Consider the following 25,877-nt stretch of genomic DNA (forward strand, 5'->3'; position numbering starts at 1 on the left):
CTTCATTTGATAGTGTTATAATGTGAGTTATATTTTTCTGTAAGCTTGTTAACATTTTGTATTATTTACCTGTAAATCTTCATTTGATAGTGTTATAATGCGAGTTATATTTTTCTGTAAGCTTGTAAACATTTTGTATTATTTACCTGTAAATCTTCATTTGATAGTGTTATAATGTGAGTTATATTTTTCTGTAAGCTTGTAAACATTTTGTATTATTTACCTGTAAATCTTCATTTGATAGTGTTATAATGTGAGTTATATTTTTCTGTAAGCTTGTAAACATTTTGTATTATTTACCTGTAAATCTTCATTTGATAGTGTTATAATGTGAGTTATATTTTTCTGTAAGCTTGTAAACATTTAGTATTATTTACCTGTAAATCTTCATTTGATAGTGTTATAATGTGAGTTATATTTTTCTGTAAGCTTGTAAACATTTTGTATTATTTACCTGTAAATCTTCATTTGATAGTGTTATAATGTGAGTTATATTTTTCTGTAAGCTTCTAAACATTTTGTATTATTTACCTGTAAATCTTCATTTGATAGTGTTATAATGTGAGTTATATTTTTCTGTAAGCTTGTAAACATTTAGTATTATTTACAAACCTGTAAATCTTCATTTGATAGTGTTATAATGCGAGTTATATTTTTCTGTAAGCTTCTAAACATTTTGTTTTATTTACAAACCTGTAAATCTTCATTTGATAGTGTTATAATGCGAGTTATATTTTTCTGTAAGCTTGTAAACCTTTTGTATTATTTACCTGTAAATCTTCATTTGATAGTGTTATAATGTGAGTTATATTTTTCTGTAAGCTTGTTAACATTTTGTATTATTTACCTGTAAATCTTCATTTGATAGTGTTATAATGTGAGTTATATTTTTCTGTAAGCTTGTAAACATTTTGTATTATTTACCTGTAAATCTTCATTTGATAGTGTTATAATGTGAGTTATATTTTTCTGTAAGCTTCTAAACATTTTGTATTATTTACCTGTAAATCTTCATTTGATAGTGTTATAATGTGAGTTATATTTTTCTGTAAGCTTGTAAACATTTTGTATTATTTACAAACCTGTAAATCTTCATTTGATAGTGTTATAATGTGAGTTATATTTTTCTGTAAGCTTGTAAACATTTTGTATTATTTACCTGTAAATCTTCATTTGATAGTGTTATAATGTGAGTTATATTTTTCTGTAAGCTTGTAAACATTTAGTATTATTTACAAACCTGTAAATCTTCATTTGATAGTGTTATAATGCGAGTTATATTTTTCTGTAAGCTTGTAAACATTTTGTATTATTTACCTGTAAATCTTCATTTGATAGTGTTATAATGCAAGTTATATTTTTCTGTAAGCTTGTAAACATTTTGTTTTATTTACCAACCTGTAAATCTTCATTTGATAGTGTTATAATGTGAGTTATATTTTTCTGTAAGCTTGTAAACATTTTGTATTATTTACCTGTAAATCTTCATTTGATAGTGTTATAATGCGAGTTATATTTTTCTGTAAGCTTGTAAACATTTTGTATTATTTACCTGTAAATCTTCATTTGATAGTGTTATAATGTGAGTTATATTTTTCTGTAAGCTTGTTAACATTTTGTATTATTTACCTGTAAATCTTCATTTGATAGTGTTATAATGCGAGTTATATTTTTCTGTAAGCTTGTAAACATTTTGTATTATTTACCTGTAAATCTTCATTTGATAGTGTTATAATGTGAGTTATATTTTTCTGTAAGCTTGTAAACATTTTGTATTATTTACCTGTAAATCTTCATTTGATAGTGTTATAATGTGAGTTATATTTTTCTGTAAGCTTGTAAACATTTTGTATTATTTACCTGTAAATCTTCATTTGATAGTGTTATAATGTGAGTTATATTTTTCTGTAAGCTTGTAAACATTTAGTATTATTTACCTGTAAATCTTCATTTGATAGTGTTATAATGTGAGTTATATTTTTCTGTAAGCTTGTAAACATTTTGTATTATTTACCTGTAAATCTTCATTTGATAGTGTTATAATGTGAGTTATATTTTTCTGTAAGCTTCTAAACATTTTGTATTATTTACCTGTAAATCTTCATTTGATAGTGTTATAATGTGAGTTATATTTTTCTGTAAGCTTGTAAACATTTAGTATTATTTACAAACCTGTAAATCTTCATTTGATAGTGTTATAATGCGAGTTATATTTTTCTGTAAGCTTCTAAACATTTTGTTTTATTTACAAACCTGTAAATCTTCATTTGATAGTGTTATAATGCGAGTTATATTTTTCTGTAAGCTTGTAAACCTTTTGTATTATTTACCTGTAAATCTTCATTTGATAGTGTTATAATGTGAGTTATATTTTTCTGTAAGCTTGTAAACATTTTGTATTATTTACCTGTAAATCTTCATTTGATAGTGTTATAATGTGAGTTATATTTTTCTGTAAGCTTGTAAACATTTAGTATTATTTACCTGTAAATCTTCATTTGATAGTGTTATAATGTGAGTTATATTTTTCTGTAAGCTTGTAAACATTTAGTATTATTTACAAACCTGTAAATCTTCATTTGATAGTGTTATAATGTGAGTTATATTTTTCTGTAAGCTTGTAAACATTTAGTATTATTTAATTTGATAGTGTTATAATGTGAGTTATATTTTTCTGTAAGCTTCTAATCATTTTGTATTATTTACCTGTAAATCTTCATTTGATAGTGTTATAATGCGAGTTATATTTTTCTGTAAGCTTGTAAACATTTTGTATTATTTACCTGTAAATCTTCATTTGATAGTGTTATAATGTGAGTTATATTTTTCTGTAAGCTTGTAAACATTTTGTATTATTTACCTGTAAATCTTCATTTGATAGTGTTATAATGTGAGTTATATTTTTCTGTAAGCTTGTAAACATTTTGTATTATTTACCTGTAAATCTTCATTTGATAGTGTTATAATGTGAGTTATATTTTTCTGTAACTTGTAAACATTTTGTATTATTTACCTGTAAATCTTCATTTGATAGTGTTATAATGTGAGTTATATTTTTCTGTAAGCTTGTAAACATTTTGTATTATTTACCTGTAAATCTTCATTTGATAGTGTTATAATGTGAGTTATATTTTTCTGTAAGCTTGTAAACATTTTGTATTATTTACCTGTAAATCTTCATTTGATAGTGTTATAATGTGAGTTATATTTTTCTGTAAGCTTGTTAACATTTTGTATTATTTACCTGTAAATCTTCATTTGATCGTGTTATAATGCGAGTTATATTTTTCTGTAAGCTTGTAAACATTTTGTATTATTTACCTGTAAATCTTCATTTGATAGTGTTATAATGCGAGTTATACTTTTCTGTAAGCTTGTAAACATTTTGTTTTATTTACAAACCTGTAAATCTTCATTTGATAGTGTTATAATGTGAGTTATATTTTTCTGTAAGCTTGTAAACATTTTGTATTATTTACCTGTAAATCTTCATTTGATAGTGTTATAATGCGAGTTATATTTTTCTGTATGCTTGTAAACATTAAGTATTAATTACCTGTAAATCTTCATTTGATAGTGTTATAATGTGAGTTATATTTTTCTGTAAGCTTGTAAACATTTTGTATTATTTACCTGTAAATCTTCATTTGATAGTGTTATATTTTTCTGTAAGCTTGTAAACATTTTGTATTATTTACCTGTAAATCTTCATTTGATAGTGTTATAATGTGAGTTATATTTTTCTGTAAGCTTGTTAACATTTTGTATTATTTACCTGTAAATCTTCATTTGATAGTGTTATAATGTGAGTTATATTTTTCTGTAAGCTTCTAAACATTTTGTATTATTTACCTGTAAATCTTCATTTGATAGTGTTATAATGCGAGTTATACTTTTCTGTAAGCTTGTAAACATTTAGTATTATTTACAAACCTGTAAATCTTCATTTGATAGTGTTATAATGCAAGTTATATTTTTCTGTAAGCTTGTAAACATTTTGTATTATTTACCTGTAAATCTTCATTTGATAGTGTTATAATGCAAGTTATATTTTTCTGTAAGCTTGTAAACATTTTGTATTATTTACCTGTAAATCTTCATTTGATAGTGTTATAATGTGAGTTATATTTTTCTGTAAGCTTGTAAACATTTTGTATTATTTACCTGTAAATCTTCATTTGATAGTGTTATAATGCGAGTTATATTTTTCTGTAAGCTTGTAAACATTTAGTATTATTTACCTGTAAATCTTCATTTGATAGTGTTATAATGTGAGTTATATTTTTCTGTAAGCTTGTAAACATTTTGTATTATTTACCTGTAAATCTTCATTTGATAGTGTTATAATGCGAGTTATATTTTTCTGTAAGCTTGTTAACATTTAGTATTATTTACAAACCTGTAAATCTTCATTTGATAGTGTTATAATGCGAGTTATATTTTTCTGTAAGCTTGTAAATTTTGTTTTATTTACAAACCTGTAAATCTTCATTTGATAGTGTTATAATGCAAGTTATATTTTTCTGTAAGCTTGTAAACATTTTGTTTTATTTACAAACCTGTAAATCTTCATTTGATAGTGTTATAATGCAAGTTATATTTTTCTGTAAGCTTGTAAACATTTTGTTTTATTTACAAACCTGTAAATCTTCATTTGATAGTGTTATAATGTGAGTTATATTTTTCTGTAAGCTTGTTAACATTTTGTATTATTTACCTGTAAATCTTCATTTGATAGTGTTATAATGTGAGTTATATTTTTCTGTAAGCTTGTTAACATTTTGTATTATTTACCTGTAAATCTTCATTTGATAGTGTTATAATGTGAGTTATATTTTTCTGTAAGCTTGTAAACATTTAGTATTATTTACAAACCTGTAAATCTTCATTTGATAGTGTTATAATGCAAGTTATATTTTTCTGTAAGCTTGTAAACATTTTGTATTATTTACCTGTAAATCTTCATTTGATAGTGTTATAATGTGAGTTATATTTTTCTGTAAGCTTGTTAACATTTTGTATTATTTACCTGTAAATCTTCATTTGATAGTGTTATAATGTGAGTTATATTTTTCTGTAAGCTTGTAAACATTTAGTATTATTTACAAACCTGTAAATCTTCATTTGATAGTGTTATAATGCGAGTTATATTTTTCTGTAAGCTTGTAAACATTTTGTATTATTTACCTGTAAATCTTCATTTGATAGTGTTATAATGCGAGTTATATTTTTCTGTAAGCTTGTAAACATTTTGTTTTATTTACAAACCTGTAAATCTTCATTTGATAGTGTTATAATGTGAGTTATATTTTTCTGTAAGCTTGTAAACCTTTTGTATTATTTACCTGTAAATCTTCATTTGATAGTGTTATAATGTGAGTTATATTTTTCTGTAAGCTTGTAAACATTTTGTATTATTTACCTGTAAATCTTCATTTGATAGTGTTATAATGTGAGTTATATTTTTCTGTAAGCTTCTAAACATTTTGTATTATTTACCTGTAAATCTTCATTTGATAGTGTTATAATGCGAGTTATATTTTTCTGTAAGCTTGTAAACATTTTGTTTTCTTTACAAACCTATAAATCTTCATTTGATAGTGTTATAATGTGAGTTATATTTTTCTGTAAGCTTGTAAACATTTTGTATTATTTACCTGTAAATCTTCATTTGATAGTGTTATAATGCGAGTTATATTTTTCTGTAAGCTTGTAAACATTTTGTTTTCTTTACAAACCTATAAATCTTCATTTGATAGTGTTATAATGCGAGTTATATTTTTCTGTATGCTTGTAAACATTAAGTATTAATTACCTGTAAATCTTCATTTGATAGTGTTATAATGTGAGTTATATTTTTCTGTAAGCTTGTAAACATTTTGTATTATTTACCTGTAAATCTTCATTTGATAGTGTTATAATGTGAGTTATATTTTTCTGTAAGCTTGTTAACATTTTGTATTATTTACCTGTAAATCTTCATTTGATAGTGTTATAATGTGAGTTATATTTTTCTGTAAGCTTCTAAACATTTTGTATTATTTACCTGTAAATCTTCATTTGATAGTGTTATAATGCGAGTTATATTTTTCTGTAAGCTTGTAAACATTTAGTATTATTTACAAACCTGTAAATCTTCATTTGATAGTGTTATAATGCAAGTTATATTTTTCTGTAAGCCTGTAAACATTTTGTATTATTTACCTGTAAATCTTCATTTGATAGTGTTATAATGCAAGTTATATTTTTCTGTAAGCTTGTAAACATTTTGTATTATTTACCTGTAAATCTTCATTTGATAGTGTTATAATGTGAGTTATATTTTTCTGTAAGCTTGTAAACATTTTGTATTATTTACCTGTAAATCTTCATTTGATAGTGTTATAATGCGAGTTATATTTTTCTGTAAGCTTGTAAACATTTTGTATTATTTACCTGTAAATCTTCATTTGATAGTGTTATAATGTGAGTTATATTTTTCTGTAAGCTTGTTAACATTTTGTATTATTTACCTGTAAATCTTCATTTGATAGTGTTATAATGTGAGTTATATTTTTCTGTAAGCTTGTAAACATTTTGTATTATTTACCTGTAAATCTTCATTTGATAGTGTTATAATGTGAGTTATATTTTTCTGTAAGCTTGTAAACATTTTGTATTATTTACCTGTAAATCTTCATTTGATAGTGTTATAATGTGAGTTATATTTTTCTGTAAGCTTGTAAACCTTTTGTATTATTTACCTGTAAATCTTCATTTGATAGTGTTATAATGTGAGTTATATTTTTCTGTAAGCTTGTAAACATTTTGTATTATTTACCTGTAAATCTTCATTTGATCGTGTTATAATGTGAGTTATATTTTTCTGTAAGCTTGTAAACATTTAGTATTATTTACCTGTAAATCTTCATTTGATAGTGTTATAATGTGAGTTATATTTTTCTGTAAGCTTGTAAACATTTAGTATTATTTACAAACCTGTAAATCTTCATTTGATAGTGTTATAATGTGAGTTATATTTTTCTGTAAGCTTGTTAACATTTTGTATTATTTACCTGTAAATCTTCATTTGATAGTGTTATAATGTGAGTTATATTTTTCTGTAAGCTTGTTAACATTTTGTATTATTTACCTGTAAATCTTCATTTGATAGTGTTATAATGTGAGTTATATTTTTCTGTAAGCTTGTAAACATTTAGTATTATTTACAAACCTGTAAATCTTCATTTGATAGTGTTATAATGCGAGTTATATTTTTCTGTAAGCTTGTAAACATTTTGTTTTATTTACAAACCTGTAAATCTTCATTTGATAGTGTTATAATGCAAGTTATATTTTTCTGTAAGCTTGTAAACATTTTGTATTATTTACCTGTAAATCTTCATTTGATAGTGTTATAATGTGAGTTATATTTTTCTGTAAGCTTGTAAACATTTTGTATTATTTACCTGTAAATCTTCATTTGATAGTGTTATAATGCAAGTTATATTTTTCTGTAAGCTTGTAAACATTTTGTATTATTTACCTGTAAATCTTCATTTGATAGTGTTATAATGTGAGTTATATTTTTCTGTAAGCTTGTAAACCTTTTGTATTATTTACCTGTAAATCTTCATTTGATAGTGTTATAATGTGAGTTATATTTTTCTGTAAGCTTGTAAACATTTTGTATTATTTACCTGTAAATCTTCATTTGATAGTGTTATAATGTGAGTTATATTTTTCTGTAAGCTTCTAAACATTTTGTATTATTTACCTGGAAATCTTCATTTGATAGTGTTATAATGCGAGTTATATTTTTCTGTAAGCTTGTAAACATTTTGTATTATTTACCTGTAAATCTTCATTTGATAGTGTTATAATGCGAGTTATATTTTTCTGTAAGCTTGTAAACATTTTGTTTTATTTACAAACCTGTAAATCTTCATTTGATAGTGTTATAATGTGAGTTATATTTTTCTGTAAGCTTGTAAACATTTTGTATTATTTACCTGTAAATCTTCATTTGATAGTGTTATAATGCGAGTTATATTTTTCTGTAAGCTTGTAAACCTTTTGTTTTATTTACCTGTAAATCTTCATTTGATAGTGTTATAATGCAAGTTATATTTTTCTGTAAGCTTGTAAACCTTTTGTTTTATTTACCTGTAAATCTTCATTTGATAGTGTTATAATGTGAGTTATACTTTTCTGTAAGCTTGTAAACATTTTGTATTATTTACCTGTAAATCTTCATTTGATAGTGTTATAATGTGAGTTATATTTTTCTGTAAGCTTGTAAACCTTTTGTATTATTTACCTGTAAATCTTCATTTGATAGTGTTATAATGTGAGTTATATTTTTCTGTAAGCTTCTAAACATTTTGTATTATTTACCTGTAAATCTTCATTTGATAGTGTTATAATGCGAGTTATATTTTTCTGTAAGCTTGTAAACATTTTGTTTTATTTACAAACCTGTAAAATCTTCATTTGATAGTGTTATAATGCGAGTTATATTTTTCTGTAAGCTTGTAAACATTTTGTATTATTTACCTGTAAATCTTCATTTGATAGTGTTATAATGCGAGTTATATTTTTCTGTAAGCTTGTAAACATTTTGTATTATTTACCTGTAAATCTTCATTTGATAGTGTTATAATGCGAGTTATATTTTTCTGTAAGCTTGTAAACCTTTTGTATTATTTACCTGTAAATCTTCATTTGATAGTGTTATACTGCGAGTTATATTTTTCTGTAAGCTTGTAAACATTTTGTATTATTTACCTGTAAATCTTCATTTGATAGTGTTATAATGTGAGTTATATTTTTCTGTAAGCTTGTAAACATTTTGTATTATTTACCTGTAAATCTTCACTTGATAGTGTTATAATGCAAGTTATATTTTTCTGTAAGCTTGTAAACATTTTGTTTTATTTACAAACCTGTAAATCTTCATTTGATAGTGTTATAATGTGAGTTATATTTTTCTGTAAGCTTGTTAACATTTTGTATTATTTACCTGTAAATCTTCATTTGATAGTGTTATAATGTGAGTAATATTTTTCTGTAAGCTTGTAAACATTTAGTATTATTTACAAACCTGTAAATCTTCATTTGATAGTGTTATAATGTGAGTTATATTTTTCTGTAAGCTTGTTAACATTTTGTATTATTTACCTGTAAATCTTCATTTGATAGTGTTATAATGTGAGTTATATTTTTCTGTAAGCTTGTAAACATTTAGTATTATTTACAAACCTGTAAATCTTCATTTGATAGTGTTATAATGCGAGTTATATTTTTCTGTAAGCTTGTAAACATTTTGTATTATTTACCTGTAAATCTTCATTTGATAGTGTTATAATGCAAGTTATATTTTTCTGTAAGCTTGTTAACATTTTGTATTATTTACCTGTAAATCTTCATTTGATAGTGTTATAATGTGAGTTATATTTTTCTGTAAGCTTGTAAACATTTTGTATTATTTACCTGTAAATCTTCATTTGATAGTGTTATAATGCAAGTTATATTTTTCTGTAAGCTTGTTAACATTTTGTATTATTTACCTGTAAATCTTCATTTGATAGTGTTATAATGCAAGTTATATTTTTCTGTAAGCTTGTAAACATTTTGTTTTATTTACAAACCTGTAAATCTTCATTTGATAGTGTTATAATGTGAGTTATATTTTTCTGTAAGCTTGTAAACATTTTGTATTATTTACCTGTTAAATCTTCATTTGATAGTGTTATAATGTGAGTTATATTTTTCTGTAAGCTTCTAAACATTTTGTATTATTTACCTGTAAATCTTCATTTGATAGTGTTATAATGCGAGTTATATTTTTCTGTAAGCTTCTAAACATTTTGTTTTATTTACAAACCTGTAAATCTTCATTTGATAGTGTTATAATGCGAGTTATATTTTTCTGTAAGCTTGTAAACCTTTTGTATTATTTACCTGTAAATCTTCATTTGATAGTGTTATAATGTGAGTTATATTTTTCTGTAAGCTTGTAAACATTTTGTATTATTTACCTGTAAATCTTCATTTGATAGTGTTATAATGTGAGTTATATTTTTCTGTAAGCTTGTTAACATTTTGTATTATTTACCTGTAAATCTTCATTTGATAGTGTTATAATGTGAGTTATATTTTTCTGTAAGCTTCTAAACATTTTGTATTATTTACCTGTAAATCTTCATTTGATAGTGTTATAATGTGAGTTATATTTTTCTGTAAGCTTGTAAACATTTAGCATTATTTACCTGTAAATCTTCATTTGATAGTGTTATAATGTGAGTTATATTTTTCTGTAAGCTTGTAAACATTTTGTATTATTTACCTGTAAATCTTCATTTGATAGTGTTATAATGCAAGTTATATTTTTCTGTAAGCTTGTAAACATTTTGTTTTATTTACAAACCTGTAAATCTTCATTTGATAGTGTTATAATGTGAGTTATATTTTTCTGTAAGCTTGTTAACATTTTGTATTATTTACCTGTAAATCTTCATTTGATAGTGTTATAATGTGAGTTATATTTTTCTGTAAGCTTGTTAACATTTTGTATTATTTACCTGTAAATCTTCATTTGATAGTGTTATAATGTGAGTTATATTTTTCTGTAAGCTTGTAAACATTTTGTTTTATTTACAAACCTGTAAATCTTCATTTGATAGTGTTATAATGTGAGTTATATTTTTCTGTAAGCTTGTTAACATTTTGTATTATTTACCTGTAAATCTTCATTTGATAGTGTTATAATGTGAGTTATATTTTTCTGTAAGCTTGTAAACCTTTTGTATTATTTACCTGTAAATCTTCATTTGATAGTGTTATAATGTGAGTTATATTTTTCTGTAAGCTTGTAAACATTTTGTATTATTTACCTGTAAATCTTCATTTGATAGTGTTATAATGTGAGTTATATTTTTCTGTAAGCTTGTAAACATTTTGTATTATTTACCTGTAAATCTTCATTTGATAGTGTTATAATGCGAGTTATATTTTTCTGTAAGCTTGTAAACATTTTGTTTTATTTACAAACCTGTAAATCTTCATTTGATAGTGTTATAATGTGAGTTATATTTTTCTGTAAGCTTGTAAACATTTTGTATTATTTACCTGTAAATCTTCATTTGATAGTGTTATAATGTGAGTTATATTTTTCTGTAAGCTTGTAAACATTTTGTATTATTTACCTGTAAATCTTCATTTGATAGTGTTATAATGCGAGTTATATTTTTCTGTAAGCTTGTAAACATTTTGTTTTATTTACAAACCTGTAAATCTTCATTTGATAGTGTTATAATGTGAGTTATATTTTTCTGTAAGCTTGTAAACCTTTTGTATTATTTACCTGTAAATCTTCATTTGATAGTGTTATAATGTGAGTTATATTTTTCTGTAAGCTTGTAAACATTTTGTATTATTTACCTGTAAATCTTCATTTGATAGTGTTATAATGTGAGTTATATTTTTCTGTAAGCTTGTAAACATTTTGTATTATTTACCTGTAAATCTTCATTTGATAGTGTTATAATGCGAGTTATATTTTTCTGTAAGCTTGTAAACATTTTGTATTATTTACCTGTAAATCTTCATTTGATAGTGTTATAATGCGAGTTATATTTTTCTGTAAGCTTGTAAACATTTTGTATTATTTACCTGTAAATCTTCATTTGATAGTGTTATAATGCAAGTTATATTTTTCTGTAAGCTTGTAAACATTTTGTATTATTTACCTGTAAATCTTCATTTGATAGTGTTATAATGTGAGTTATATTTTTCTGTAAGCTTGTAAACATTTTGTATTATTTACCTGTAAATCTTCATTTGATAGTGTTATAATGTGAGTTATATTTTTCTGTAAGCTTGTAAACATTTAGTATTATTTACAAACCTGTAAATCTTCATTTGATAGTGTTATAATGCGAGTTATATTTTTCTGTAAGCTTGTAAACATTTAGTATTATTTACCTGTAAATCTTCATTTGATAGTGTTATAATGCGAGTTATATTTTTCTGTAAGCTTGTAAACCTTTTGTATTATTTACCTGTAAATCTTCATTTGATAGTGTTATAATGCGAGTTATATTTTTCTGTAAGCTTGTTAACATTTTGTATTATTTACCTGTAAATCTTCATTTGATAGTGTTATAATGTGAGTTATATTTTTCTGTAAGCTTGTAAACATTTTGTATTATTTACCTGTAAATCTTCATTTGATAGTGTTATAATGTGAGTTATATGTTTCTGTAAGCTTGTAAACATTTTGTATTATTTACCTGTAAATCTTCATTTGATAGTGTTATAATGCGAGTTATATTTTTCTGTAAGCTTGTAAACATTTAGTATTATTTACCTGTAAATCTTCATTTGATAGTGTTATAATGTGAGTTATATTTTTCTGTAAGCTTGTTAACATTTTGTATTATTTACCTGTAAATCTTCATTTGATAGTGTTATAATGCGAGTTATATTTTTCTGTAAGCTTGTAAACATTTTGTATTATTTACCTGTAAATCTTCATTTGATAGTGTTATAATGTGAGTTATATTTTTCTGTAAGCTTGTAAACATTTTGTATTATTTACCTGTAAATCTTCATTTGATAGTGTTATAATGCAAGTTATATTTTTCTGTAAGCTTGTAAACATTTTGTTTTATTTACAAACCTGTAAATCTTCATTTGATAGTGTTATAATGTGAGTTATATTTTTCTGTAAGCTTGTTAACATTTTGTATTATTTACCTGTAAATCTTCATTTGATAGTGTTATAATGTGAGTTATATTTTTCTGTAAGCTTGTTAACATTTTGTATTATTTACCTGTAAATCTTCATTTGATAGTGTTATAATGCGAGTTATATTTTTCTGTAAGCTTGTAAACATTTTGTTTTATTTACAAACCTGTAAATCTTCGTTTGATAGTGTTATAATGTGAGTTATATTTTTCTGTAAGCTTGTAAACATTTTGTATTATTTACCTGTAAATCTTCATTTGATAGTGTTATAATGTGAGTTATATTTTTCTGTAAGCTTGTAAACATTTTGTATTATTTACCTGTAAATCTTCATTTGATAGTGTTATAATGTGAGTTATATTTTTCTGTAAGCTTGTAAACCTTTTGTATTATTTACCTGTAAATCTTCATTTGATAGTGTTATAATGTGAGTTATATTTTTCTGTAAGCTTGTAAACATTTTGTATTATTTACCTGTAAATCTTCATTTGATAGTGTTATAATGTGAGTTATATTTTTCTGTAAGCTTGTTAACATTTTGTATTATTTACCTGTAAATCTTCATTTGATAGTGTTATAATGCGAGTTATATTTTTCTGTAAGCTTGTAAACATTTAGTATTATTTACCTGTAAATCTTCATTTGATAGTGTTATAATGTGAGTTATATTTTTCTGTAAGCTTGTTAACATTTTGTATTATTTACCTGTAAATCTTCATTTGATAGTGTTATAATGCGAGTTATATTTTTCTGTAAGCTTGTAAACATTTTGTATTATTTACCTGTAAATCTTCATTTGATAGTGTTATAATGTGAGTTATATTTTTCTGTAAGCTTGTAAACATTTTGTATTATTTACCTGTAAATCTTCATTTGATAGTGTTATAATGCAAGTTATATTTTTCTGTAAGCTTGTAAACATTTTGTTTTATTTACAAACCTGTAAATCTTCATTTGATAGTGTTATAATGTGAGTTATATTTTTCTGTAAGCTTGTTAACATTTTGTATTATTTACCTGTAAATCTTCATTTGATAGTGTTATAATGTGAGTTATATTTTTCTGTAAGCTTGTAAACATTTTGTATTATTTACCTGTAAATCTTCATTTGATAGTGTTATAATGCGAGTTATATTTTTCTGTAAGCTTGTAAACATTTTGTTTTATTTACAAACCTGTAAATCTTCATTTGATAGTGTTATAATGTGAGTTATATTTTTCTGTAAGCTTGTAAACCTTTTGTATTATTTACCTGTAAATCTTCATTTGATAGTGTTATAATGTGAGTTATATTTTTCTGTAAGCTTGTAAACATTTTGTATTATTTACCTGTAAATCTTCATTTGATAGTGTTATAATGTGAGTTATATTTTTCTGTAAGCTTCTAATCATTTTGTATTATTTACCTGTAAATCTTCATTTGATAGTGTTATAATGCGAGTTATATTTTTCTGTAAGCTTGTAAACATTTTGTATTATATACCTGTAAATCTTCATTTGATAGTGTTATAATGTGAGTTATATTTTTCTGTAAGCTTGTAAACATTTTGTATTATTTACCTGTAAATCTTCATTTGATAGTGTTATAATGTGAGTTATATTTTTCTGTAAGCTTGTAAACATTTTGTATTATTTACCTGTAAATCTTCATTTGATAGTGTTGTAATGTGAGTTATATTTTTCTGTAAGCTTGTAAACATTTTGTATTATTTACCTGTAAATCTTCATTTGATAGTGTTATAATGTGAGTTATATTTTTCTGTAAGCTTGTTAACATTTTGTATTATTTACCTGTAAATCTTCATTTGATAGTGTTATAATGCGAGTTATACTTTTCTGTAAGCTTGTAAACATTTTGTTTTATTTACAAACCTGTAAATCTTCATTTGATAGTGTTATAATGTGAGTTATATTTTTCTGTAAGCTTGTAAACATTTAGTATTATTTACCTGTAAATCTTCATTTGATAGTGTTATAATGCGAGTTATATTTTTCTGTAAGCTTGTAAACATTTTGTATTATTTACCTGTAAATCTTCATTTGATAGTGTTATAATGCGAGTTATACTTTTCTGTAAGCTTGTAAACATTTTGTTTTATTTACAAACCTGTAAATCTTCATTTGATAGTGTTATAATGTGAGTTATATTTTTCTGTAAGCTTGTAAACATTTTGTATTATTTACCTGTAAATCTTCATTTGATAGTGTTATAATGCGAGTTATATTTTTCTGTATGCTTGTAAACATTAAGTATTAATTACCTGTAAATCTTCATTTGATAGTGTTATAATGTGAGTTATATTTTTCTGTAAGCTTGTAAACATTTTGTATTATTTACCTGTAAATCTTCATTTGATAGTGTTATAATGTGAGTTATATTTTTCTGTAAGCTTGTAAACAGTTATATTTTTCTGTAAGCTTGTAAACATTTTGTATTATTTACCTGTAAATCTTCATTTGATAGTGTTATAATGTGAGTTATATTTTTCTGTAAGCTTGTTAACATTTTGTATTATTTACCTGTAAATCTTGATTTGATAGTGTTATAATGTGAGTTATATTTTTCTGTAAGCTTCTAAACATTTTGTATTATTTACCTGTAAATCTTCATTTGATAGTGTTATAATGTGAGTTATATTTTTCTGTAAGCTTGTAAACATTTTGTATTATTTACCTGTAAATCTTCATTTGATAGTGTTATAATGTGAGTTATATTTTTCTGTAAGCTTGTTAATATTTTGTATTATTTACCTGTAAATCTTCATTTGATAGTGTTATAATGTGAGTTATATTTTTCTGTAAGCTTGTAAACATTTTGTATTATTTACCTGTAAATCTTCATTTGATAGTGTTATAATGCAAGTTATATTTTTCTGTAAGCTTGTAAACATTTTGTATTATTTACCTGTAAATCTTCATTTGATAGTGTTATAATGTGAGTTATATTTTTCTGTAAGCTTGTAAACATTTTGTATTATTTACCTGTAAATCTTCATTTGATAGTGTAAACATTTTGTATTATTTACCTGTAAATCTTCATTTGATAGTGTTATAATGCGAGTTATATTTTTCTGTAAGCTTGTAAACATTTTGTTTTATTTACAAACCTGTAAATCTTCATTTGATAGTGTTATAATGCAAGTTATATTTTTCTGTAAGCTTGTAAACATTTTGTTTTATTTACAAACCTGTAAATCTTCATTTGATAGTGTTATAATGTGAGTTATATTTTTCTGTAAGCTTGTTAACATTTTGTATTATTTACCTGTAAATCTTCATTTGATAGTGTTATAATGTGAGTTATATTTTTCTGTAAGCTTGTTAACATTTTGTATTATTTACCTGTAAATCTTCATTTGATAGTGTTATAATGTGAGTTATATTTTTTTGTAAGCTTGTAAACATTTAGTATTATTTACAAACCTGTAAATCTTCATTTGATAGTGTTATAATGCGAGTTATATTTTTCTGTAAGCTTGTAAACATTTTGTTTTATTTACAAACCTGTAAATCTTCATTTGATAGTGTTATAATGTGAGTTATATTTTTCTGTAAGCTTGTTAACATTTTGTATTATTTACCTGTAAATCTTCATTTGATAGTGTTATAATGTGAGTTATATTTTTCTGTAAGCTTGTAAACCTTTTGTTTTATTTACAAACCTGTAAATCTTCATTTGATAGTGTTATAATGCGAGTTATATTTTTCTGTAAGCTTGTAAACATTTTGTTTTATTTACAAACCTGTAAATCTTCATTTGATAGTGTTATAATGTGAGTTATATTTTTCTGTAAGCTTGTAAACATTTTGTATTATTTACCTGTAAATCTTCATTTGATAGTGTTATAATGTGAGTTATATTTTTCTGTAAGCTTGTAAACATTTAGTATTATTTACCTGTAAATCTTCATTTGATAGTGTTATAATGCGAGTTATATTTTTCTGTAAGCTTGTAAACATTTTGTATTATTTACAAACCTGTAAATCTTCATTTGATAGTGTTATAATGCGAGTTATATTTTTCTGTAAGCTTGTAAACATTTTGTATTATTTACCTGTAAATCTTCATTTGATAGTGTTATAATGTGAGTTATATTTTTCTGTAAGCTTGTAAACATTTAGTATTATTTACCTGTAAATCTTCATTTGATAGTGTTATAATGTGAGTTATATTTTTCTGTAAGCTTGTAAACATTTTGTATTATTTACCTGTAAATCTTCATTTGATAGTGTTATAATGTGAGTTATATTTTTCTGTAAGCTTGTAAACATTTAGTATTATTACATTGGTTGCAATGAATTACATTGATTTCCCAGTTAGATAAAAACCGATAATTTCACATGTGAAATAAAAGTGGTTATTTCACTCTCTGACGTCATACAACAATAGGCGTTGTCAAGACGTCGATAACGTAGGATCAAAACAAATTGTCAATGCGTAGGAAAAAGATATAGTTCCTTACATTTTCTACATTAATTTCATAAAAAAGCCATTTACCAATGTAATAAAAAGAATAACTAATCGCCGTATTTGAATATCAAAAATAAGACAACGAGTGACCGAACGACGCATGGATTAAACGAGTGCGCAGCACGAGTTTAATCCATAATGGCGTTCGGTCACAAGTTGTCTTATTTTTTTTACCTGTAAATCTTCATTTGATAGTGTTATAATACGAGTTATATTTTTCTGTAAGCTTGTAAACATTTAGTATTATTTACAAACCTGTAAATCTTCATTTGATAGTGTTATAATGTGAGTTATATTTTTCTGTAAGCTTGTAAACATTTAGTATTATTTACCTGTAAATCTTCATTTGATAGTGTTATAATGTGAGTTATATTTTTCTGTAAGCTTGTAAACATTTAGTATTATTTACAAACCTGTAAATCTTTATTTGATAGTGTTATAATGCGAGTTATATTTTTCTGTAAGCTTGTAAACCTTTAGTATTATTTACCTGTAAATCTTCATTTGATAGTGTTATAATGCGAGTTATATTTTTCTGTAAGCTTGTAAACATTTAGTATTATTTACAAACCTGTAAATCTTCATTTGATAGTGTTATAATGTGAGTTATATTTTTCTGTAAGCTTCTAAACATTTTGTATTATTTACCTGTAAATCTTCATTTGATAGTGTTATAATGTGAGTTATATTTTTCTGTAAGCTTGTAAACATTTTGTATTATTTACCTGTAAATCTTCATTTGATAGTGTTATAATGCGAGTTATATTTTTCTGTAAGCTTGTAAACATTTTGTTTTATTTACAAACCTGTAAATCTTCATTTGATAGTGTTATAATGTGAGTTATATTTTTCTGTAAGCTTGTAAACATTTTGTATTATTTACCTGTAAATCTTCATTTGATAGTGTTATAATGTGAGTTATATTTTTCTGTAAGCTTGTAAACATTTTGTATTATTTACCTGTAAATCTTCATTTGATAGTGTTATAATGCGAGTTATATTTTTCTGTAAGCTTGTAAACATTTTGTTTTATTTACAAACCTGTAAATCTTCATTTGATAGTGTTATAATGTGAGTTATATTTTTCTGTAAGCTTGTAAACCTTTTGTATTATTTACCTGTAAATCTTCATTTGATAGTGTTATAATGTGAGTTATATTTTTCTGTAAGCTTGTAAACATTTTGTATTATTTACCTGTAAATCTTCATTTGATAGTGTTATAATGTGAGTTATATTTTTCTGTAAGCTTGTAAACATTTTGTATTATTTACCTGTAAATCTTCATTTGATAGTGTTATAATGCGAGTTATATTTTTCTGTAAGCTTGTAAACATTTTGTATTATTTACCTGTAAATCTTCATTTGATAGTGTTATAATGCGAGTTATATTTTTCTGTAAGCTTGTAAACATTTTGTATTATTTACCTGTAAATCTTCATTTGATAGTGTTATAATGCAAGTTATATTTTTCTGTAAGCTTGTAAACATTTTGTATTATTTACCTGTAAATCTTCATTTGATAGTGTTATAATGTGAGTTATATTTTTCTGTAAGCTTGTAAACATTTTGTATTATTTACCTGTAAATCTTCATTTGATAGTGTTATAATGCGAGTTATATTTTTCTGTACGCTTGTAAACATTTAGTATTATTTACCTGTAAATCTTCATTTGATAGTGTTATAATGCGAGTTATATTTTTCTGTAAGCTTGTAAACCTTTTGTATTATTTACCTGTAAATCTTCATTTGATAGTGTTATAATGCGAGTTATATTTTTCTGTAAGCTTGTTAACATTTTGTATTATTTACCTGTAAATCTTCATTTGATAGTGTTATAATGTGAGTTATATTTTTCTGTAAGCTTGTAAACATTTTGTATTATTTACCTGTAAATCTTCATTTGATAGTGTTATAATGTGAGTTATATTTTTCTGTAAGCTTGTAAACATTTTGTATTATTTACCTGTAAATCTTCATTTGATAGTGTTATAATGCGAGTTATATTTTTCTGTAAGCTTGTAAACATTTTGTATTATTTACCTGTAAATTTTCATTTGATAGTGTTATAATGTAAGTTATATTTTTCTGTAAGCTTGTAAACATTTTGTATTATTTACCTGTAAATCTTCATTTGATAGTGTTATAATGTGAGTTATATTTTTCTGTAAGCTTGTTAACATTTTGTATTATTTACCTGTAAATCTTCATTTGATAGTGTTATAATGCGAGTTATATTTTTCTGTAAGCTTGTAAACATTTAGTATTATTTACCTGTAAATCTTCATTTGATAGTGTTATAATGCGAGTTATATTTTTCTGTAAGCTTGTAAACATTTAGTATTATTTACCTGTAAATCTTCATTTGATAGTGTTATAATGTGAGTTATATTTTTCTGTAAGCTTGTTAACATTTTGTATTATTTACCTGTAAATCTTCATTTGATAGTGTTATAATGCGAGTTATATTTTTCTGTAAGCTTGTAAACATTTTGTATTATTTACCTGTAAATCTTCATTTGATAGTGTTATAATGTGAGTTATATTTTTCTGTAAGCTTGTAAACATTTTGTATTATTTACCTGTAAATCTTCATTTGATAGTGTTATAATGCAAGTTATATTTTTCTGTAAGCTTGTAAACATTTTGTTTTATTTACAAACCTGTAAATCTTCATTTGATAGTGTTATAATGTGAGTTATATTTTTCTGTAAGCTTGTTAACATTTTGTATTATTTACCTGTAAATCTTCATTTGATAGTGTTATAATGTGAGTTATATTTTTCTGTAAGCTTGTTAACATTTTGTATTATTTACCTGTAAATCTTCATTTGATAGTGTTATAATGCGAGTTATATTTTTCTGTAAGCTTGTAAACATTTTGTTTTATTTACAAACCTGTAAATCTTCATTTGATAGTGTTATAATGTGAGTTATATTTTTCTGTAAGCTTGTAAACCTTTTGTATTATTTACCTGTAAATCTTCATTTGATAGTGTTATAATGTGAGTTATATTTTTCTGTAAGCTTGTAAACATTTTGTATTATTTACCTGTAAATCTTCATTTGATAGTGTTATAATGTGAGTTATATTTTTCTGTAAGCTTCTAATCATTTTGTATTATTTACCTGTAAATCTTCATTTGATAGTGTTATAATGCGAGTTATATTTTTCTGTAAGCTTGTAAACATTTTGTATTATTTACCTGTAAATCTTCATTTGATAGTGTTATAATGTGAGTTATATTTTTCTGTAAGCTTGTAAACATTTTGTATTATTTACCTGTAAATCTTCATTTGATAGTGTTATAATGTGAGTTATATTTTTCTGTAAGCTTGTAAACATTTTGTATTATTTACCTGTAAATCTTCATTTGATAGTGTTATAATGTGAGTTATATTTTTCTGTAAGCTTGTAAACATTTTGTATTATTTACCTGTAAATCTTCATTTGATAGTGTTATAATGTGAGTTATATTTTTCTGTAAGCTTGTTAACATTTTGTATTATTTACCTGTAAATCTTCATTTGATAGTGTTATAATGCGAGTTATACTTTTCTGTAAGCTTGTAAACATTTTGTTTTATTTACAAACCTGTAAATCTTCATTTGATAGTGTTATAATGTGAGTTATATTTTTCTGTAAGCTTGTAAACATTTAGTATTATTTACCTGTAAATCTTCATTTGATAGTGTTATAATGCGAGTTATATTTTTCTGTAAGCTTGTAAACATTTTGTATTATTTACCTGTAAATCTTCATTTGATAGTGTTATAATGCGAGTTATACTTTTCTGTAAGCTTGTAAACATTTTGTTTTATTTACAAACCTGTAAATCTTCATTTGATAGTGTTATAATGTGAGTTATATTTTTCTGTAAGCTTGTAAACATTTTGTATTATTTACCTGTAAATCTTCATTTGATAGTGTTATAATGCGAGTTATATTTTTCTGTATGCTTGTAAACATTAAGTATTAATTACCTGTAAATCTTCATTTGATAGTGTTATAATGTGAGTTATATTTTTCTGTAAGCTTGTAAACATTTTGTATTATTTACCTGTAAATCTTCATTTGATAGTGTTATAATGTGAGTTATATTTTTCTGTAAGCTTGTAAACAGTTATATTTTTCTGTAAGCTTGTAAACATTTTGTATTATTTACCTGTAAATCTTCATTTGATAGTGTTATAATGTGAGTTATATTTTTCTGTAAGCTTGTTAACATTTTGTATTATTTACCTGTAAATCTTGATTTGATAGTGTTATAATGTGAGTTATATTTTTCTGTAAGCTTCTAAACATTTTGTATTATTTACCTGTAAATCTTCATTTGATAGTGTTATAATGTGAGTTATATTTTTCTGTAAGCTTGTAAACATTTTGTATTATTTACCTGTAAATCTTCATTTGATAGTGTTATAATGTGAGTTATATTTTTCTGTAAGCTTGTAAACATTTTGTATTATTTACCTGTAAATCTTCATTTGATAGTGTTATAATGCAAGTTATATTTTTCTGTAAGCTTGTAAACATTTTGTATTATTTACCTGTAAATCTTCATTTGATAGTGTTATAATGTGAGTTATATTTTTCTGTAAGCTTGTAAACATTTTGTATTATTTACCTGTAAATCTTCATTTGATAGTGTTATAATGCGAGTTATATTTTTCTGTAAGCTTGTAAACATTTTGTTTTATTTACAAACCTGTAAATCTTCATTTGATAGTGTTATAATGCAAGTTATATTTTTCTGTAAGCTTGTAAACATTTTGTTTTATTTACAAACCTGTAAATCTTCATTTGATAGTGTTATAATGTGAGTTATATTTTTCTGTAAGCTTGTTAACATTTTGTATTATTTACCTGTAAATCTTCATTTGATAGTGTTATAATGTGAGTTATATTTTTCTGTAAGCTTGTTAACATTTTGTATTATTTACCTGTAAATCTTCATTTGATAGTGTTATAATGTGAGTTATATTTTTCTGTAAGCTTGTAAACATTTAGTATTATTTACAAACCTGTAAATCTTCATTTGATAGTGTTATAATGCGAGTTATATTTTTCTGTAAGCTTGTAAACATTTTGTTTTATTTACAAACCTGTAAATCTTCATTTGATAGTGTTATAATGTGAGTTATATTTTTCTGTAAGCTTGTAAACCTTTTGTTTTATTTACAAACCTGTAAATCTTCATTTGATAGTGTTATAATGCGAGTTATATTTTTCTGTAAGCTTGTAAACATTTTGTTTTATTTACAAACCTGTAAATCTTCATTTGATAGTGTTATAATGTGAGTTATATTTTTCTGTAAGCTTGTAAACATTTTGTATTATTAACCTGTAAATCTTCATTTGATAGTGTTATAATGTGAGTTATATTTTTCTGTAAGCTTGTAAACATTTAGTATTATTTACCTGTAAATCTTCATTTGATAGTGTTATAATGCGAGTTATATTTTTCTGTAAGCTTGTAAACATTTTGTATTATTTACAAACCTGTAAATCTTCATTTGATAGTGTTATAATGCGAGTTATATTTTTCTGTAAGCTTGTAAACATTTTGTATTATTTACCTGTAAATCTTCATTTGATAGTGTTATAATGTGAGTTATATTTTTCTGTAAGCTTGTAAACATTTAGTATTATTTACCTGTAAATCTTCATTTGATAGTGTTATAATGTGAGTTATATTTTTCTGTAAGCTTGTAAACATTTTGTATTATTTACCTGTAAATCTTCATTTGATAGTGTTATAATGTGAGTTATATTTTTCTGTAAGCTTGTAAACATTTAGTATTATTACATTGGTTGCAATGAATTACATTGATTTCCCAGTTAGATAAAAACCGATAATTTCACATGTGAAATAAAAGTGGTTATTTCACTCTCTGACGTCATACAACAATAGGCGTTGTCAAGACGTCGATAACGTAGGATCAAAACAAATTGTCAATGCGTAGGAAAAAGATATAGTTCCTTACATTTTCTACATTAATTTCATAAAAAAGCCATTTACCAATGTAATAAAAAGAATAACTAATCGCCGTATTTGAATATCAAAAATAAGACAACGCGTGACCGAACGACGCATGGTTTAAACGAGTGCGCAGCACGAGTTTAATCCATAATGGCGTTCGGTCACAAGTTGTCTTATTTTTTTTACCTGTAAATCTTCATTTGATAGTGTTATAATACTAGTTATATTTTTCTGTAAGCTTGTAAACATTTAGTATTATTTACAAACCTGTAAATCTTCATTTGATAGTGTTATAATGTGAGTTATATTTTTCTGTAAGCTTGTAAACATTTAGTATTATTTACCTGTAAATCTTCATTTGATAGTGTTATAATGTGAGTTATATTTTTCTGTAAGCTTGTAAACATTTAGTATTATTTACAAACCTGTAAATCTTTATTTGATAGTGTTATAATGCGAGTTATATTTTTCTGTAAGCTTGTAAACCTTTAGTATTATTTACCTGTAAATCTTCATTTGATAGTGTTATAATGCGAGTTATATTTTTCTGTAAGCTTGTAAACATTTAGTATTATTTACAAACCTGTAAATCTTCATTTGATAGTGTTATAATGTGAGTTATATTTTTCTGTAAGCTTGTAAACCTTTAGTATTATTTACCTGTAAATCTTCATTTGATAGTGTTATAATGTGAGTTATATTTTTCTGTAAGCTTGTAAACATTTAGTATTATTTACCTGTAAATCTTCATTTGATAGTGTTATAATGCGAGTTATATTTTTCTGTAAGCTTGTAAACATTTAGTATTATTTACCTGTAAATCTTCATTTGATAGTGTTATAATGCGAGTTATATTTTTCTGTAAGCTTGTAAACATTTAGTATTATTTACCTGTAAATCTTCATTTGATAGTGTTATAATGCGAGTTATATTTTTCTGTAAGCCAGCAATCATTTCTTTGGACCTGTCAGAAATTTCGGTTCCTCCTCCAATAAAATCAGGTTCATCATGTCCTGACACTTCACCTGTAACAAGTCATGTACAACAATTAGAACTATGTGAGCTACGTTAGATTTTCAAATTCTATCAACAGGAAGTTGAAAATCAATTGAAAAAATGCTTCATACAGTAAAGCATGCTTACATAAAGATTGATAATAAAATTTCCTAGAAAAATGAATGGAAAATTTTACACATTGGACATTATGTTTTAAAATAATAATAAATTAATAGGTAATCAGGAAGTAGATGAGTGTTGAATATGAAAATAAGTTGATGAGTGATGAATCTGAAAACAATCTTTTATGGTAATATTCTTTAAAAAGCTCAAAAATGTTGATATTCACAGCAAAAGCTAACCAAACCTTTAAACAGACCTATTCAGAAGTAGTATAGTAACAACACTGTTGTCAGGTCATTGAAAATGGCATATTTGGGTAATATATACATTTTTTATTTCATTAGTTATACATATGTATGCATACATTTATGAAAAAAGTCTGAGGTTACATGCAAACCTGTACAATGCAATATATAGAATTTGCATTCAATATTTACATATTATTACAAGGCAAATATTTGAGTGGATATGGATGGATTGAAAAAGCTTAATCCACATGAGATGTAGAGTATTGGTTTAAATATTTGTGGGTTGCACTTAAATATCATGATTCTTCTGTAATATCCCAATATTTTGTACGTGAAATAAAATCTGACTATTTCCCACTAGTACTTATCGAAGTCATACAACATATGTATAGGGTGTTGTCAGGATGTTATTGTTTATGTTACATAAAAACGAATTAACAACATGTAGAAAACATAATAGTTCCTTATATCTTCTACTCTATTTCCACAATGTTCCATTATAAAACTTCATAGTCAATTACATGTAATGTGATAATCTGATAACTATTATGTCAACTAATGTCAACTAATGAAATCTCAGTGTTCAAAGTTTCTGAAGATATTTCTTATTTTGACAAATACAATGATCTGGGAAATTTAAAGGCTTTCAGATTCTTGCAAGTGAAGCTTGAGCACAGGGTCTGTATTTTAATCAAATTATATAATTTCATTGTCCATCTAGGTCTTATTTGCAGGAGAAGAAACAGTATAATTCTTGTTACAAAATTCTATTATACATTCACTTACTTTCAGATTTTAAGGTCATTGTTTCAGATCATCAAAGTCAAGTGACAGAAAAACTGAATAATTTACGACACCAAGCTCTATTCAACCTACCTATGCCTTCAGGTCTCCACATCTGACCTTTAGGTAAGATCATCAAGATCGAGTTATGAGGAAGGAAAACAAAGTAATCCTCATCATCAACCTCTGTTCCATCCTCTGCTATAACAACACGCAGCCCATCTGTACTTGTAATCCCTAATTTATCTTTACCTAAATTTAAAAAAAGTATAATTGCATTGAATTGATTACAAAATTTTCATGTTAGGCTTAAAACTGTTTCTCGTATTGTGAATTCTTTATTATTTATGTGATACCAGTTTGTGAAATATGTGGCTTTATGTAAACCATGAGTTAAAATGTTTATGAAGTACAAGTTTTTCGCAGGAGATTGTATGCAATCTTTGCCAATACAAATTCAAATTTCTACAAAGAACAATTGTTCCTCAATCCATGATAGTATGTATGAATCCACAACTGTAATCCTGATATTTGTACTGCAGG

The 25,877-nt window shown here is 24.6% G+C and overlaps 1 protein-coding gene across 1 annotated transcript in view; it reads right to left on the reverse strand.

Annotated features, from left to right (window-relative positions):
• LOC139504734 (DNA fragmentation factor subunit alpha-like) overlaps positions 1-25,561 on the reverse strand; it is a gene marked incomplete at its 5' end in the record, with an annotated part of 41,799 nt that extends 16,238 nt beyond the window's left edge. Inside the window, 2 exon segments of the mRNA XM_071294714.1 lie at positions 24,076-24,209; positions 25,428-25,561. Of these exon segments, the coding sequence (XP_071150815.1) occupies positions 24,076-24,209; positions 25,428-25,561 (268 nt within the window).
• Between the last annotated feature and the right edge of the window lie 316 nt (positions 25,562-25,877).

The sequence above is a fragment of the Mytilus edulis genome, unplaced genomic scaffold (genome assembly GCF_963676685.1).
Source record: "Mytilus edulis unplaced genomic scaffold, xbMytEdul2.2 SCAFFOLD_322, whole genome shotgun sequence".
NCBI lineage: Eukaryota > Metazoa > Mollusca > Bivalvia > Mytilida > Mytilidae > Mytilus > Mytilus edulis.